General features: G+C 36.8%; 1 protein-coding gene across 1 annotated transcript in view; it reads right to left on the bottom strand.

Moving 5' to 3' along the window:
• LOC150087618 (solute carrier family 53 member 1-like) overlaps positions 1 to 19871 on the bottom strand; it is a 252879-nt gene that overhangs the window by 131844 nt on the left and 101164 nt on the right. Inside the window, exons 6-7 of the mRNA XM_090369888.1 lie at positions 17367 to 17468; positions 5671 to 5751 (exon numbers count right to left, since the gene is read on the bottom strand). Of these exons, the coding sequence (XP_090226014.1) occupies positions 5671 to 5751; positions 17367 to 17468 (183 nt within the window). The remainder of the gene's footprint in view (positions 1 to 5670; positions 5752 to 17366; positions 17469 to 19871) is intronic.

The raw sequence follows: 19871 nt of genomic DNA, 5'->3' as shown, positions 1-19871 counted from the left end.
TGCCTAATCCATGTGTTTCTCTTCTTATTTAACAGTCTGATTCCCAATATAATTCGTTCCATTCTTCACTGTGTAGTTCTCAGCTTCTCTTCCATTCTTTTGGTGAGTGCCCAAGTTTCACTTCCATAAGTCATGGTGGGGAGTATAATTCATTCCCCCATACTGTATTGTAATGTCATCATAAAGTGGCTGGTCTTTGAGCCCATACAACATGTTGCACCCTTCACGCACAATGAACATCCATCTTGTGAAATTCTTTACATTTCTGTTAGTGAGAGGTGGTTTGGCATATTGACACCTTTCTTTGTACACCTTAAACACAGCAGACTGTGAGAAATAGAAAAAATGTGCCATTTCCAATGGAAGCACCCAATCCACAAACTCCTACAATCATGCCCTTTTGAAACTCTGATATTTTTACTATGTCCCATAACTACTATATCACTGACTTGCACAACCAGAAGCAAATTACCACTGCTCTAGCATAAATGAAGCTGTTCAGCTTTTTATACTGTGAGCTATGCAGTACAGTTCATCACGGATGGAGTGGTCACAATTCAGTGATCACTGAGTGTGTATTTTTGATACAATTTTTTTTATAGATCAAGGAATAAGAAAAGAAAAGGAACTTGCAAAAATTGCCATACAAATTCGACTTTGTACATATTCCCATAGATACAAAGTCGAATATACATGCAAATGGAAATAGAGATACAGTAGACTAGATTTTCTGGGATAGGTGGTAAAAAAACAAATCCCAGATAATCGATTTCCCAGTTAATCCAAAAATATAGAAGTCCCCGACATACGTAAGAGATACGTTCCAGGACTTCTTACTTAAGAGTTTTACATAACTCGGGAGTGACTAGTAACATATTGCTACTATATTATTATTGACAAATCTGAATTCAGCGTGATACTTGTTAATGTTTGACCATTTTCATACATTCTTATTAGTTTAATTTTCTGATCCAAATCGATCGCTTTCCTTTTCTTGGTAGATTTACTAGTACAGCTGTCACTATTCTCTTAGTCAGCACTATGATAATGGTCAAAATTAAATTTTTTGAAAAGAACTTCACAGGGTTAAGGCAAAAACTCACCATTATCACCCCGTGCAAGTTCACATTTTACTAAAGAACATTTCTGGAGGTCAACAAAAAACAATTTGCACTTTCCATTTTATTGGGCTTTTCTGTTAGCACAATCTATTATTAAGGAAAAAAAGTAAACTGCAGCCTTTATCAACCCACTGCAGGATGGAAGCCTCCTCGACAATTCATTCTGAGAGAAATGGACCATAATCTGCCACGCTGGTCCAGTGTGGCTTGGCAGATAGACCATATTTAGCAGTCAGGGGCTTGAACCCTGGTCTACTCAAAGACCATGTGCTACTCCACTCCCACTCCTGACCAATCCGCTACGGATAACGGATAGTAAACTATCTTATTGCATTTGCAATAGTACCGATAGCTGGAATTCTGTTGGTTTTTACGTTATTATGGTGAAGTGTGTCCCCCCCCCCCTTCACTGAAATCTTCAGTCATATAAAAAAACCATAAATGATTGTAAGAATCTTCTCTTTTCCTATTTTTTTTTTTTGTTTGTTACTCCGATCTCAATTGTGCAATTTATGCGTGCTGTGATCGTCATTATTGATTGCTTATTATTTTTTTTTTGTTTTAAATTTTACAATCCTTAAAAAAAAAAAAAAAAAATTGGGTGAAAACAAATTTACGTAAATCCATAGTTGTAAGTCGGAGACTTACTGTATCAAAAAATGTTCAGCAACCTATGTAAAAAATAGGTTAATAGATAAAAAAACTCACCAGGTACTACTAGTGTGTCCAATGCAATGTTTCCCTTTATTTTTTGTGATGTCGATTTTAAATCTAATAGTTTCCCTTTATTTTTTACAATCTCGCGTATGGTTTCGTCACCAACATTATGATTCATTAGAGATTTAACGGATGCACTGTTTCCAAACTTTTGAATAATTTCAAGTCTTTGCTTAACTGAAAATGCAACTCTTTTGCGTTTACCCATCATATTCACGATTTCTAAACAAAAAAATATATATATATATTTACTATTAAAAAAATTGACATCCCTGACATAAATAACGAAAAAAATTTGTCTTTTTGGGTGCGATGGAACATAATAATTGAAGTGGTGCACTAAAACAAACTAAACATTTGGTCTTTTTTTTTTTTTTTTTGAGCAGCGGGTGTGAAGACAGCAGGGGTTGCAAGATAATAGGCACATTAATCTCCCAATGATGACTTATAATGCTGCTTCTTGTCGCTTATTTACAACTCGCAAAATATCTGTTTATATTTTAAATACCTATTCTGGTTATTACTTGAATTTTATGATTTCTGTTTTTTTTTTTTTTTTTTTAATTTGAAGTCGAAGTGTCCCGGTAAACAGAGAGTCTGCTGTATAATCACAAACAAAGTGTCTGCAGTTACAATGCTAGAACCTTTCCAGAAAAACAAACATTCATCACCACTTTGCAAAAATTGGTGTGGAAAAAAAAAAAAAGAAACTACTGCAGAAATTCAAATTAAAATGAATAAACCAAATGAAATTATTAAATAAACTGGAGACAATCAGAACCTGAAAAAATCATTCAAAAATTATAAATCATAAAGAGCAACAATTACCTATGGGTGGAGAAAATTACCACCATACAGTTGTATAAAGATGTAAACTATGGACTACTGAACTCAAGCAATACAAAACCCAAAAGCGTTTTGAATAAAGTAGGAATATTCTATGTCTTGGGAAAACTGAATGGAAATCCATTATCATGCAGTTTTTTCAGGAGCTTCTCAATGGCATTGACAAACAACTTTATTGGAACAGATTCTAACCATTCTAATGATTTGTGTAAGCAAGATATTTTTGTGTACTTTTATAGATATTGAAATTCCAACATGTAAGATAGTAAATCTTTAAGTCAGTTTTGGCTTTTATCACTAAATTAATGATATTAGGTAGTGAAATGTAGTTATAGTGATAGAGGTCTAAAAATTTTAGATGTTTATTTCTCAAATTTTATTTATTTATTTAATCTCAGTTCTTTAAGGTAAATTTATTTAGTAATGTTATTAAAGTTGTCATTAAAAATTGAAGAATCTGCATATAAAGGAACTACTAGGTGGCAGCAACCACAGTGTACTGATGAGGGAGTTACTCAAAGATGTAATTGCCATCAGAGGTAGAGGGAAGGGTTTCTGCTTTCGTAAAGGTGACTACAGTGGTCTCAGACAGTTTTTAAATACTATACAGTGAGATCAACTGATAATGTTACCAACAGCAAATTCTAAATGGGAAGCATTCAAGCAATTAATCTTGGAAACTACTAGGCTTTTCATACCAACTAAGAAATACCGTTCCAAGGTTTAGGCACAAATAGATGTCAGATGAACTAACGAGACTCGTGGCAGAGAAGAAAAATGCATGGGATGCATATAAATTATTAGGAAACACAGATACCTATATAGATATAAAATAGTTGGTAAATAAGTCAAAGGAGGTTAGACAAGCAAAGGCAGATTACAAGAAATCTTTGGCAAAGGATTCAAATAAAAACAGAAACGTTTTGACTTCTTTACTTATGTAAACTCTAGAAGAAAGGGAATGAAGCAGATTGGTCCACCCGATATCAACGGTTTGATTGATAATGATTCTGCTCAGGCAGATGACAAACTGAATGAATGAGTATTTTTCATTCTGAAGGGAAGTGGAGACAACTGATTTTGTAATAACTGAGGGCAAGGTGGAAGTGAAATTGTTGAAGTTAAACATAAGGAAGGCACCTTGGGTGGATGGGATCTATCCAGTTATATTAAAGTAGGCAACAAAGGAAGTAAGCTGGCCCTTAGACATGATTATGAAGGCATCCTTGGACTCAGGGGAGGGCCCCCTGCAGACTGGAAATGTGCAAATGTATCCCCATTTCACAAAGGGGGGGGGAATCGAAAGGTGACAACTAATTCCAGACCTGTGTTTAATTTCTGTTCCAGGGGAAAATAATGGGGTCACTGGTTAAAGAAGCACTACAGGTGCGCACATGGGGTGTTGTTAATGATATACAGGAATTTTGCTAGCAGGGATAAGGAGGTGATTATCCCTTTGTATACGGAAATGGTCAAGCCACACCTTGAATACTGCTTACAGTTCCGGAGGCCTCATTTTAGGAAGGATGTAGAGCTGCAGGATCATCTAGACAAGACTCCAGTTATAGTTCAGACACGGCATGGGTTTATTAAGGGGAAGTCTTGTCTGACCAATCTGATCAGATACTATGATGTGGTCAAAGGAACTGGATGCAAAAAATAAATTTTGATATCATATATTGGATTTTAGGAAAGCTTTTGAAACTGTTACATGTGGAAGATTACTGTACAAGTTGGAGCAGTATGGCATTAACAGCATGTTGCTGCTATGGATAAAGGGATGGTTGAGTGGGAGAAGAAAGTGGTAATCAATGTACACTCTTTGCAGACTAATGCTATTAGTGGAGTCCTACCCACTGTTGTTTTCTGTATTTATCAATGATATTGATCAAGGTATATCAGGCTTAAATGTTCAAGTTTCCAGATGATACAAAAGTTGACAGGGTTGTTAACGACAGTACACTATTACAATAGGATCTAGAAAAGTTGGGCAGATGGTCTGAGAGGTGGCAACTGAAATTTAACATTGACAAATACAAAGTACTGCATATGGGTAGCAGTATCCCCACAGTAACATACCAACTGTGCGGTACTACACTCAGTTTAGTGGAAAACAAAATAGACCTGAGGTAATTGTGCAGTCAGATACGAAATTTTCTGAACAGTGCAGACAGGCTGCCAGAGCAGGTCATGGGGTGTTGTTAATGATATACAGGAATTTTGCTAGCAGGGATAAGGAGGTGATTATCCCTTTGTATAAGGCAATGGTCAGGCCACACCTTGAATACTACTTACAAGTCTGGAGGCCTCATTTTAGTAAGGATGCAAAGCTGCTGGAATGAGTATAGAGAAGGGCAATGAGATTATCGAGTGAAACAAAGGGCTACTGTTACCAAGAAAGGCTTAAGTTATGCAAATTGCAGTATCTGGAGATTAGGCACCTGCAAGGTGATCTGATTGAGATGTATAAGGTCTTGAATGGTTTGAGCAACTTGAATGCTGATGGGATTCTTCCTCTTGCTCAGATTCCATACCTGAGGGAGCATAAATTCAAACTGAGGAAAGACAGTTATCGAATAGATGTGCTGAAATTTGGCTTTAGCCAGCGGGTGGCTGATTGCTGGAACAAACTTCCATCTGCAATTGTGGAAGTTGACAGGTTAAATAAATTCAAGGCTGAACAAACTCTGGACTGAATGGATGGGTGAAACGGGAAGGGGTTTTTTTTTTTTTTTTGGCTGATGCTGTATAAGCTTGCTTTCTTGCATTGTATGCTTCTGCTAATGCTAAATTTGCTTTCAGCTAGACTGGAGAGTTGGAAAAACTTACAATCTCAAGTGGCTCTACCACTTGAAATAAAGTTGGTATGAATTCAAATGGAGACCGATGTTATAAGAACTAGGTTGCTTCCTTGCATCTTTTTTCAATTCTAAAAATTTAAAAGGAAATTAAAATTGCTAATAAGGAAACACTAATCAAAACAAACCTGATCATTCAAGGGGGGCACTCTTAACCTTTTCATTGCTTTTTGGCGATCTCCTCCTTCCAACTCCCTTGTAAATAATCTCTGAAATTAATAGACTCATATGAAATTTGAGCATAAATAATTTTAAGCAAATAAACTATGTTCACAGGAAAGAATTAGAAAGAAATACTGTATTCAAAATTGTAATTTGGTTAACTTAGCAGAGTAATTCTGTTATCACATTAGTTTATACAGTGTATTTCTGTACTAATAAATAAAAAAGAAAAAATATATACATTTGAACTATTTGTAGTACTTTAAAAATATATAACATTAATCACCAGAAGACAGTTTCTTTTTTTAGCATCAGGTCACATGACATTTTTTAGCATCATGTCACATGACAACAGTCCACTTTATTGTTCATGCTGAATGACTATACCACAGTGCATATTCTTTAATAAAAGAAATTTAGATAGCATGGCAAACCCAAGAATGATTTTGGTTTCAATCTCCTTTGAGATCACATTATTCTTTGGGGAGGTAAAAAACAGAAACCTTGGAAATCTACTTTTAATAACATTACAGTAATTGTGGTAATTTTACTACTGTATCCAAAAATTTATTCAGTATCAATAAAGTCTGGAATCAATGTAAGTACAAGGTAAGTCAATGGAGTGCACTAGACATTTTCCCATTTTGTGGACATGCATAGAAGCTTCATCCATATAAACACCAACTCCACCACCTCTCAGAAGGAAATCCTGAAAGACATGATAAAATGTACATATAGCAATAGGGAGAAGTGCCTCCCTATCAATAGGGAGGTCCCTATCGCTACAGAATAAGGTTCAATAAATCATCAATATGACACCACGGGCATTCCCGGTTGCCTGTTTACACTGTTCAGAACACTTCATATCTGCTCATATTGTAACTTCCGGATCACTTTCCTCCACTGTTTTTAGCCCAACCCCACCAAGTGGGTAATTTATTTGGGGGTTGCTATTCCTCAGTAGCTGCCACTTCTTTGACCATCTTTGAAGTCTGTTCAAATCATCCTAAAGGAATGCTGCTTGGTACTGATCATTAACAACATCACAATTTTAACATCACTCATTCTATCCCTTTGTTGATGTCATTTATAAAAATGAGAAATAATCATCCAAAACCGATCCTAGAAAGACTCCACTCCTGACGTTACAGCAACCTAAAGAATATCCATTAATTACAACCCTCTGCCTTCTGCCCTGCAGCCACCCATCAATCCATATTAAAATCTTACCAGTAATCCCAACCTGTTCAAGCTTATAGAGAACCTCTCACAAGGGCCTGAGTCAAATGCTTTGCTAAAATCCAAATGAACTATATCAAAATTGTTTGCTACCTCCAGCTCATGAGTAGCTGTGTCAAAATAGCCTACTAAATTAATTAAACATGATTTCCTTTAACAAAGCCATGTTGTGTGTCCTTCAAAATGCTATATCTATCTAAATATTCCTAGATTGCACTCTTAATCATTGCCTCTAAGATTTTTCCTACCACCAAAGTCAGACTAACTGGTCTCAAGTTACCAACTACACTTTTAGAACTGCTTTTATGTATTGATGATACACTGGAACTTCTCCAATCCAAGGAATCTCCCAAGTGCAAAGTTATCCTCATAATTAACCTCAATGGTTCAATACACTCCCAGGCGGTAATCCCTCAAAACTACCAGAGTATAAGCCATCAACTCTGGGTGCCTTACTTGCCTTTATGCTCAAAAAGGTTTTCTAATCAAGAATCATCTGTAATTATGAAATTACTAATTTCAAATGGCTCAGCGTCACTCACAGCCTCTTCTGCACAAAGGATCTCTCATCAGTAATATCAATGCAAAGTATCTACTCAATTCATCTGCAATATCAGCTAGGTTATCTAAGACTTTCCCATACCAAGTGCCCAATCTGATTAGCTTTCTTCTTCATTGTATTCACATACATGAAAAATTCCTTGTCCCCATTCTTGGCTCTCTTAGCCAATGCTTTCTAATATGAAGTCTTGGCCTTTCTAACCTTATTTGCAGTATTATTATATATAAATTTGTATCTGTTGTAGGCTTCAGTTCTTTCATTGCTGTATAACTTTATCCTATGCTATCTTTTTCTACTCCATTTGACCAGCCAGCTCAGTCATCCATTTCAGCATCCTCCTCCGGCAATTTTTGCTTTAAAAGTATTCCATAATTCAAGTGTATTTGTCCTCCCTCGGCAATCCACAGATGCCATATAGTGCCTTACACCATCTAAGTCCCCTCTTCTGAAGTTAAAACCTGTGCCTTTACCTACTGCAACATCTTTCTTCATCTTCCAACTGATGATTGCAAGACCACTTCCTGACAGTGGTTCCCATATTTTAAGCCCTGTAATGTCATTAATTTTTTAGTAATGATGAGGTCAAGGATATTCTCACCCCAGTACTTTAACATGCTGATACAAATAATCATCTAGCTTATTTAAAAATATATTTTCCCCTTAGTAAGTTCCCCTCCCCCAGTTATTCCAATCAATCTGGGGCAGATTAAAGTCACCCATAACAAAGACAGTAACACTTGCTTGGCCATTGCATCTACATGTAGAGACTCTCGTCATACTGTCCAATCTTCCAGTATTTAGATCCATTTTCATTGTACCTTTTGCTTCCAACTAACTCACACCACACTGATTCTATGCTGGCAGACAAAACTTTCAGACTCAGCAAAAGCTCTTTTCATGCTCAGGCTGCTTTTGATAAGAGAAAAAAAAGAAAATCCCTCCACCCCTTCCATCAAATACCTTATACATACCATAGTGGAACTCGTCATCCCCAATTTCTGGGGGGCACCAAGTATCTGTTAGCCCTATTATAAAAAAGGAAGTTTATACAAAAAGTTATCTTAATGGTGACATTGTTGGAAAGTGGAAAATCCAGGATTCACTTCCAGTCACAATTTTAAAATTGTATCCTTTCTAATTCAAATGGGTTGGTAATTGCAAACTTTAATAATTACACATTGCTTGAACTGAGTGTTTTCAAAGATGCTTCAGTTAAAACAGCAATTTGCAAATGAATAACCACACAAATACTACTGCCCACATTAACTAGGAAACATTACCTACATGGAGATATGCTTGGAACTTGCTATACTATGAAGGGCTGATGTTATGAACTAATAGGGAGGAAAGTAGTAGAAAAGAGAGAATACATGAGAATCAATTCAGCGTGGGAGGGCTTGTGCAAGGCTCATGGGATAGAATTTTTTTTCACCATGCTCTGTGCTTATTAATGGGAGAGACTGCTTCTACAGGAATGGGATAAACTTAAATAGAAAGGATTCAAGAATATTTGCTGATTCTATTGTGGCAGTGTTAGGTGGTCAGAAAACTGCTAGCTTGAGAGGATACACAGACTGATAGATTAACAATAGTTGCAGGGCGAAGTGAAAGTGGTTCTTGCATGACTTAGAAAGGATAGACAGGAAGGGAGGAGGGGTTACGCTGTTAGTTAAAAAACAAAATCTAAGGGAGTGCATCCAATTGATGTTGGTGAACAATGCAATGTTGAGTCTGCTTAGTGTGAATAAGCACTGGGAAAGGAAAAATGAGTAGGTGTGTATTATAGGCCTAATGAATCAGATGAGTATAATGAGCAATTGTGCAGAGTGGTTGTTGTTGTTTGTTATTTGGTTTTTAGGAGCATTAGCAACTAAGGCCATATTGCTCCAGGATATGCGGTGGTTATTCCCTGACCTTTCCACGTCCTCCATATTTGGTGGTGAGGGGGCTGAAACCCCGGTCTAATCAAGAAGTGTGTGCTACACACTGCTGCTCCTTCCCACCTGGCTACGGACGCACCTGTGCAGAATGGGCCAGTAAATTAGAGTGTCTTATAATGGGGGATTTTAATTTCCCGGATATTGAGTGGCATTTACGGTTTGGTCACTCACACATTAGCAAGGCTTTTGTGGATTTATTGGATGATTGTTTTCTACAGCAGCATGTTTGAGAGGCAATTACAGGGAGTAATACTCTTGATCTGATTATCAGTACAGCAGACCCCCATTATAACATGGTTCGCATTACGCTGATTCGCTATAACGCTGTTCTTATATTATAACCCATATCTGATTATAACGCTGTCACAGATCATTATAACGCCCTTTTACAGATTGCATTTTTGGCATATTTAACGAAATCGTTTCATTTGATGGAGTCGATAGCTTGAAAATGAATAGCAAAACAGCATTAAAAAGGTTTCCCAAGCCAACTTAAGAAATTTTCCCACGCTAATTTAATTGCAGTACAGTGGTTCCGTAGTTACGTAGTTCCGAGATCAACATTTTAAAAAATGATCAAGTATATTGCTTGTAAATTTGTGTTATATGCATTTATCCGAAGTCTAGTCTGTTTGCTGGACGAAAGTACAGTACAGTATTAGACATTGTGCATAACGGACAGTTTACTTGAACATTGTATCATAATTAATGCAACCAACGCAGTTACATTTTCGAAGAGTTAATAATGGCCGATAAGCAGTGGTGGATTAAGGATAGTTGGGGGCCCTAGGCAAATTATATTTGGGGGCCCCCAAAAAATAATAACAATAAAAAAAGAGAATAAAAATTAAATAAAAGTTAGGTGACAAATAAATGAAATTTTGTACTTTTGAATTTTCACTTAAATTAATCAAGATTTTTATGATGTTTACTGAAAACTATAAGAAAATGTCTTGGCCTGGGGCACCCCCAATGCCTGGGGCTCCTAGGCACGTGCCTCATTGCCGATAAGAATGAAAAAGCAACAACGTCTGAGCGCAGTACGAAGACTATAAATGTAAGAAAAAGACTGAATTTGAAAATTAAATTAGACGTTTTGAAACGAATCGACTCCGGTCAAAGACAAGCGGATGTGTGCCATAATTTAGGACTTGAAGTTTAACTGTAAGAACAATTATAAAAAAAAAAATAAATAATTAATTTTAGCAGCGGGAAAGATAGCTGTTCCACTGCAAACAACTAGGTCTAGACCGGCTATTAGGATTGAAATGGAAAGTAAAAAAAAGTAAAGTGCAACCATTATCAACCCACTGCAGGATGGAAGCCTCCTCAACAATTCATTCTGAGGGAAATGGACCATAATCTGCCACGCTGGTCCAGTGCGGGTTGGCAGATCGACCATATTCAGCAGTCAGGTGTTTGAACCCCAGTCTACTCAAAGAGCATGTGCTACTGCACTCCCGCTCCTGACAACTCGGCTACGGAGGAAAGACTAACTAATTTTATTGAAGATAATATCCAATGCAGAATTCAGTTAAGTTAAATATTATTAAAAAGAGATAGAGAGAGATTAGCCAATGTAATGATCTGAAGCAAACTCACCCAAAAAAAAAAAAAAAAAAAAAAACTGTGGAACCATTTAAAACTAATAACGGCTGGTTGAATAGATTTAAAATCCAGGGAGAAGCCGCAAGTGCAGATTAAGGAGCCGAAACTTTCAAAAAAAAGAATTTGTTAAAATTATTTAAGAGGAATATTATGTGCTATACTTCTCAAGTTTTTAACATAGATGAAGCAGGACTTTTGTGGAAACGAATGCCTAAAAGAAGTTTCATATTGAAAGAAGAAAAAAACATGCCAGGTTTCAAAGTGGCAAAGGATCGGTTGACTTGATTGTTGCGTGCTAACTGCGGGGGATTTAAAATTAATACTCCTTTTAGTTTATTTGGAAGAAGACCAAAGTTCAACCCAAAATCACACATTTTTCATGATTTAATTCATCAATTAAATTAAATTAATTTAGATCAATTAAATTCATGATTTTAATTGAAATTTTAAGTTTAATACGTAAGTAGTTACCACATAATTATATACATATGTAATGCAGAATATTTTATATGTACAAATATTTGAATATTAAATATTTTGATCGACATTTGTGCATTTTTTCGCTACCATTTATTATTGATTAGGAAATATCCTATAGCACCGACCGCAATTCACAAATACATATGTTACCTTATGGGAATGCGGCGGATTCACTTAGCGCTCTGTTTTTACGGAACGAATTATCAGCGTTAAGCGGGGGTCACCTGTAATGATTCTTCATGCATCAAGAATCTGCACATAAAGGAACCACTATGTGGCAGTGATCACAGTGTGCTGAAGTGGGATTTACTCAAAGAGGTAACTACCATCAAGGGTAAAGGTAAGTGTTTTTGCTTTAGTAAAGGTGACTACAGTGGTCTGAGACGGTATTTAAATTCTATATGGTGGAACCAACTGATGTTACCAACAGCAAATTCAAAATGGGAAGCATTCAAAGAACTAATAAATAAATAAATAAATCTTTATTGTGAAGTAGATTTACAGCACAATATCCCATCACGGCGACGAGCGCCAGGGGTTCACATATAGATAACATAAGTACAAATTCAAATGGCTACAAAATATAGCGAACACATACAAAAGGCTACAAAATACAGATTACAAATGCAAAAAGAAATACAAATACATCATAAAAACAAGGAGCTGAACACAAATAAAGAAAAACAAATACAAGTTGGCAGTGATTCAGGTTTCAAGAGCTTTGATAAACTTGTGTCTGTCCTTTTTACTTATTATGGTGTCGATGTCGGCGTCCACACGGTTGAGGGCAGCGAGCATCTGCTTGGGCAGAAATCTTTCGGTGAGTACAAGCCTGTTGTGGTGAGCCACAAGTGCTGGTACCGACCTTAGGCTTGGCTGTGGAATCCTCCAAGAGCAAGCATTCCAAATATTTGGAGATGATATTTGGCCTGAGATGAGTTTGGCTGTGAAGACCAGCCTCTTTTCAACGATCAATCTTGCAGGCTACTAGGCTTTTCATACAAACAAAGAAATATTGTTCAACATTTAGGCCTAAATGGATGTCAGATGAACTAATTAGACATGTGACAGAAGAAAAATGCATGGGATACATATAAATTAACATGTGACACAGAAGCCTATGATAGATATAAGCTAGTCTATAACCAAGTTACAAAGCAGCTTAGGCAGGCAAAGGCAGATTACGAGAAATCATTGGCTAAGGATGCAAAGATAAACAGCAAAGAGTTCTTTGCTGTTTATCTTTATTTATGTAAACTCTAGAAGGAAGGGGATGAATCAGATTGGCCCACTTGATATCAATGGTTCAACTGTTGATGATCCTACTCAGGCAGCTAACAAACTAAATGAATATTTTGCATCGACATTCACACATGAGGAGTTATTCAGGAGGGGGGGGAATGCCAGAGGTGTATTCAACTCTGGCAGTAAGCTAGATAATCTTGTAATAACTAAGAGTGAAGTGGAGGAGAAATTGTTGGAGATAAACACAAGAAAAGCACTTGGGGTGGATAGAATCTATCCAGTTATATTAAAGGAGGCAGCAAAGGAAGTAAGCAAACCCTTAGCCATAATTATGAGAGCTCACCTGGACTCAGGGGAGCTACCCATAGACTGGAGATGTGCAAATGTGACCCCAATCCACAAAGGAGGATCAAAGGAAGACACAGGTAATTACAGACCTGTTAGTTTAACTTCTGTTCCGGGGAAATTAATGGAGGCACTGGTTAAAGCATTGCAGGATCATCCAGACAAGACTTCAGTTATAGTTCGGACACAGCATGGGTTTGTTAAGGGGAAGTCTTGTCTGACTAATTTGATTGGATACTATGATGTAGTCACAAAGGAACTGGATGCAAAGAATAACTTTGATATCATATATTTGGATCTTAGAAAAGCCTTTGATATTGTTGCACATGGAAGACTGCTGCATGAATTGGAGCAGTGTGGCATTGGAGGCAGATTGCTGCCTCCAATAAAGGGATGGAGAGTTGGAGAAGACAGAGAGTGGTAATCAATGAACACTGCTCTTCATGGACTAATGTTATTAGTGGATCCCTCAGGGTTCAGTGTTGTGTCCTTTGTTGTTTTCTGTATTTATAAATGATATTAACGATGGTATATCAGGCTTAATGTCCAAGTTTGCAGATGATACAAAGGTTGGCAGGGTTGTTAATGACAGTACACTGCTACAGCAGGATCTAGAAAAGTTGAGCAGATGGGCTGAGAGGTGACAAATGAAGTTTAACATTGACAAATACTGCACATGGGAAGCAGTAATCCCAAAGTAACGTATCAACTCTGTGGTACCACACAGACAGTGGTAGAGAATGAAAAGGACTTGGGGGTAATTGTGCAGGCAGATATGAAGTTTTCTAAGCAGTGCAGACCATCTGCAAGAGTAGCTCATGGTGTATTGTCGATGATATACAGGAATTTTTCTAGCAGGGATAAGGAGGTGATTATCCTCTTGTATAAGGCAATGGTCAGACCACACCTTGAGTACTGTATACAGGTCTGGAGGCCTCATTTCAAGAAGGATGTAGAGCTGCTGGAACGAGTACAGAGAAGGGCAACAAGATTAGTGAATGGAACAAAGGGGTGCTCTTACGAAGAAAGGCTTAAGTTTTGCAAATTACAGTGTCTGGAGACTAGGCACCAGCGAGGTGATCTGATAGAGGTGTATAAAGCCTTGAATGGTTTAAGCATGCTCAATGCTGATGGGATTCTTCCTCTAGCTCAGAAAAATCACCTGAGAGGGCATAAATTCAAATTGAGGAAAGACGGATGTAGGATAGACGTGCGGAAATTTGCCTTTAGCCAGCGGGTGGTTGGTTGGTGGAACAGACTGCCATCCCTTGTGGTGGAGGTTGATAGCCTAAATAAGTTTAAGGCTCAGCTAGACAGGTATTTTGAACGAACAGAGGGGTGAAGTGGAAGTGGGTTTTTTTTTTTTTTTTTTTTTTTTGGCTGATGCTGCATAAGCTTGCTTTCTTGCATCAAATGCCTCTACTAATGCTAATGCTAGTACCACACAGTTGGTACATTTCTCTGGGGTTACTTCTACTCATATGCAGTAATTTGCATTTGTCAAGGTTAAACTTCAGTTGTCACTTCTTAGCCCATCTGCCCAAATTATCTAGATCCTGTTGCAGTAGCACACTGCCATTACTGTCATTAACAACCCTGCCAACCTTTGTATCATCTGCAAACTTCGACACTAAGCCTGATATACCTTCATCAATATCACTGATAAATATACAAAACAGTGTACCCAACACCAAACCCTGTGGGACTCCACTAATATCATTAGTCCATGAAGAGCAGCACCCATTGATTACCACCCTCTGTCTTTTCCCACTCAACCATCCTTTTATCCACTGTAGCAACTTACCCTTACTACTATTCTACTCCAATTTGTATAATAGTCTTCCATGCGCAACAGTGTCAAAAGCTTTCCTGAAATCCAAATATTATATATCAAAATTATTTTTTGCATCCAGTTCCTTTGTAACCACATCATAATAACCAATCAAATTTGTCAGACAAGACTTTCCCTTAACAAACCCATGCTGTGTCTGAATTATTGCTGCAATCTTGTCTAGATGATCCTGCAATGCATCTTTAACCAGTGACTCTATTTTACCCGGAACAGAAGTTAAACTAACTGGTCTGTAATTACTCTTGTCACCCTTCGATCCCCCTTTGTGAATTAGGGATACATTTGCACATTTCCCATCCATGGGAACCATCCCCGAGTCCAAGAATGCTCTCATAATTATGGCTAAGGGTTTGCTTACTTCCTTTGCTGCCTCCTTTAATATAACTGGATAGATCCCATCCACCCCAGGTGCCTTTCTTGTGTTTATCTTCAACAATTTCTCCTCCACTTTACTCTCAGTTATTACAAGATTCTCTAGCTTACTGCTAGAGTTGAATACACCTCTGGCATTCCACTCGCTGAATAACTCCTCATGTGTGAATGTCGATGCAAAATATTCATTTAGTTTGTTAGCTACCCGAGCAGGGTCATCAACAGTTGACCCATCGATATCAAGTGGACCAATCTGATTCATCCCCTTCCTTCTAGAGTTTACATAAGTAAAGAACACTTCGCTGTTTTTCTTCGCATCTTTTGCCAAGGATTTCTCGCAATCTGCCTTCGCCTGCCTAACCTCCTTTGTGACCTGATTACAGACTAGCTTATATCTGCCATAGGCTTCTGAGACGCTTGATAATTTATATGCATTCCATGCATTTTTCTTCTCTGTTACGAGTCTCATTAGTTCATTTGATAACCATTTAGGCCTAAACCTTGAACAATATTTCTTAATTAGGTATGAAACTTTTAGTAGCATCCACGGTTAATTCACTGAATGCTTCCCACTTAGAATTTTCGGTTGGTACCATCATCAGTTGATCCCACTGTACAGAATTTAAAAACTGTCTGAGACCACTGTACTCACCTTTATGGAAACAAAAACCCTTTCCTTTACCCCTGATGGTAATTAAATCTTTAAGTAAATCCCACATCAGTACACAGTAGGGTGGGAATAGCCATGAGATAAAGGCTCCATTGGAGAAGAGACGATCACCAAGTTGTGATCTGAAGTGCCTAAAGGACCTCTCACTTCGACCATGTACTTAGAAGGGTTGTTTGTGAGAAAAATATCAAGCATGTTGGCTGCATGGTTAGGATTGTCCAGTATTCTTGTAGGTAAATGAACAATCTGTGCAAGGTCATTAGTAATTGAAAAAGCCTCAGAGTCTCGACCAGCTGGGTCGGTGTGACTAGAAAACAGAAGCCAGCTGGAGTTGTGAACATTAAAATCACCAAGGAAAATTACCTCACTGTTAGGAAAGTTGGACTGGAGAAAGTCAAGTTGCAAAGAGAGGAAGTCAAAGAGCTCCAAGTGATTAGTGGAGTTGGGAAAATGGTAGAGACAACAGATGAATTTGACACAATGAGGTAGAGAGATTTTAAGCCAGAGAAGATCAAAGAGAGGAGATTCCAAATTGACAAGTCTCTGACAGGGAATATCAGAATGGACATATGCACAAGTACCACTCTTGAGGCGAAAGGAATCATACAGCGAATAATTTGGGCATCTGAGATGAGCAGTAGTTGAATCAACTGATAACTGAGATTCTTTCAGAAAAAGTACATGGGTTTGGCAGACTGCAAGTGGAAATGGACATCGTTGAGATTAGAATTGAGGCCACGTATATTTGTGGAATGAATTAGGAAGTGTTAACTTAACTATACTTATAACTGCTCAGAGAAGCTAACAGTTGAAATTAAATTGGTACAAAATTTAATTTTAACTGTTAATTTTCCTATACATACAAAATTGATTCAATTTTGTACCTATAGGAACAACATGCACAACACAAGTTACATTCATTTTTAAATATAATTTAAATTGTTCAGCCATATCTTGTAGTTACTAATAATTTTACTTATATTCTTTGCCCAGACAAAATTCGAGAAACATCACATACAATTTTTAGGTTGATTGTATTGATTTAATAAAAGTTGAAGGTTCAACTACAACATAATTGCATTCCTAAAGAAGTTAATTTAACTTATTTGTTAGTTTCTTCCTCAATTATGCCAATTCTCTCCATATGCAAGTCTGAAGTTTTTGATATTTGTAATGCATATCTCTTACCATTCATTTACACAGCCCTTCTGTTTAATAAGATAATTTATACTTTTCTTGTTATGTCAAATTTTAACTTATAATTTTTGTGATGTAGATTGAATGATCAATCTCAGTCACAACAATTCATTTAAGGATTCTAAAATATATGCAATATACATAATACTTACTTCAGTTTCTTGTATTAACTTATCTATATCCTTATTTAAATAAAATGGAGCAACTTCCACTTGAATCTGTCTCCACTTGGCTCCTGCATCAGTGCATAGTAGCTTTATATTAGGAAATAAAAAAAAAGATGACTCAATTTAATTAAAGCAAAGAATTAATAGCTTTATACTGAATAAAAGAATTCAGTGCCATCATATAAAGATATTTGTATTTCATTTTTATGCTCAAATAAAATAGAAAAAAAAGTGAATATATAAAGCGCAAGTTCTTGGAATTTATTTTAAGTTTTGTAATACCCTTTGTAAGCAGTGAAAGATTTTAATCTTTGCACTTACACAATCCAGAATCAAATCATGTCTGGAACTAAAACTTATAATGCAAGAGCAATCAAAATCTAATATTTTCTTGAAGAATAACATGGACTAATTATAGCAGTTCTGAATATTGGTACAAATTACATATATATAGTTTTCTTATAAACACTAGATAAAACAAAATGATACAATTAATAGCAGTCTTATTTCATATTCTATAAATTGCTTTTATATAGAGAGTAGTCATAAGTTTACCAATTCCAGGTATGAATAATTAGATATCAGAAAGTAAACATAGATAGAATGGATGTAAAAAGGGTTGTGGATTAATAAAAGTATAAACACAAATTAGTACTTTCCTCTAACTGAAACTACATCACCTCTAAAAATTGATTGCCTATATTTTACACTATATTTTTAACACATGCAGATATGATGTTTTCTGAACAGTGCAGACTGTCTGCAAAAGTAGTTCATGGTGTCTTGTCAATGATATACAGGAATTTTTCCAGCAGGGATAAGGAGGTGATTATCCCCTTGTATAAGACAATGGTCAGGCCACACCTTGAGTACTGTATACAAGTCTGGAGGTCTCATTTTAAGAAGGATGTAGAGCTGAACGAGTACACAGAAGGGCAACAAGATTAGTGAACAGAACAAAGAGTTGCTCTTACGAAGAAAGGCTTAAGTTTTGCAGATTAGTGTCTGGAGAGTAGGCACCTGCGAGGTGATCTGATTGAAGTGTATAAAGCCTCAAATGGTTTGAGCATGCTCAATGCTGATGGGATTCTTCCTCTTGCTCAAAATAATCGCCTGAGAGGGCATAAATTCAAATTGAGGAAAGATGGTTGTAGGATAGATGTGCAGAAGTTTGCCTTTAGCCAGTGGGTGGTTGATTGCCAGAACAAACTTCCATCTGTCGTTGTAGTTGATAGCTTAAATAGATTCAAGGCAGAACTTGACAAACATTTGGAGCGAGGGGATGGTGAAATAAGGGGGGGGTTTTTTGGCTGATGCTATATAAGCTTGTTTTCTTGCATCATGTGCCCTTGCTAATGCTAGCACACATGCATATGTTAGAAATTACATCAGTTATTACATAATTTAGGTTGACAATTATAAAAACAAGTCTAAGTGGCCCTCCTCTCAGTTTGTGCCAGGGCTGCAATGGGAAGTACAAGATGTTAATAACATTGGTGGGTAGATATTGTTTAGAGTAAAAAAAAAAAAAAATTCTACACATGAAAGATGTTTATGTAGATGTCTGCAACTGACTGTAATGTAGATGTTTATTTACATTGCTATCAATTTACAGTTTTGTGATAGCTTTCTAAGCCTTCTGTAACAGAAGGTCTATTGCCAGGAGGAGAGAAAGAATGAGGATGTCTACAAATCCCAAGCAAGGGAATTAAAGAATTTTCACCTCAGAAACTAAGGTTTTTATCCATAGTCTTAAAAATAAAATGAGAGAGAGAGAGAGAGAGAGAGAGAGAGAGCGCCCACATTATATATAATGTTCTGTTGCTGTTAGAAGATTATTCCAATAGGGCTTTCTGCCTGTTGGCAAAGAAAAACAAAACTTTAGATGAAGTTTTGAGTCAGCCTTCTGAAAGTCAGTCTAACTTTCAGTGGTAAGGAAAATCATGAAGGCAATGATGAAGGGTGAAATTCAGGATAATTTAGATAGAAATGGAATTCTGAAGGATATGGGACATGGTTTGTAAACAGAAAATCATGTTCAATAAATCTAGTTAGATATTTTGACACTCATGAGCTGGATTTAGGGAATAATTTCAACATTGTTTATTTAGACTTCAGCTAAGCATTTGACTCAGTCAATTATGATTGGTACTTTATAAGCTGAAATAGGTTGGAATCGCAGGGAAAAATCCTTAGATGGATAGCAGGATGTCTTCAGGGCAAGAGACAGAGGGTTGTGATAAATGGTTATTCCTCAGATTGGGTTAACATAAGAAGTGGGTTTCCCCAAGGATCAGATTGGGACCACTGTTATTTTTGATTTTCTTAAATGACATCGATGAAAGGGTAGAGGGTGTGATGTCCAAATTTGCAGATGTAAACATTGGTAGAGTAGTTAATGATCACTGCGAAGCATAGCTGCTTCAGAGTGACCTAGAAAAACTTCAGGGATGGTCAGAAAAGTGGCAGCTATACTTTAATCCAGCAAAG

Source organism: Mastigoproctus giganteus, chromosome 3 (assembly GCF_048544385.1).
Source record: "Mastigoproctus giganteus isolate SK-2022 chromosome 3, ASM4854438v1, whole genome shotgun sequence".
NCBI lineage: Eukaryota > Metazoa > Arthropoda > Arachnida > Uropygi > Thelyphonidae > Mastigoproctus > Mastigoproctus giganteus.
This window is presented reverse-complemented; position numbering and strand designations above follow the sequence as displayed.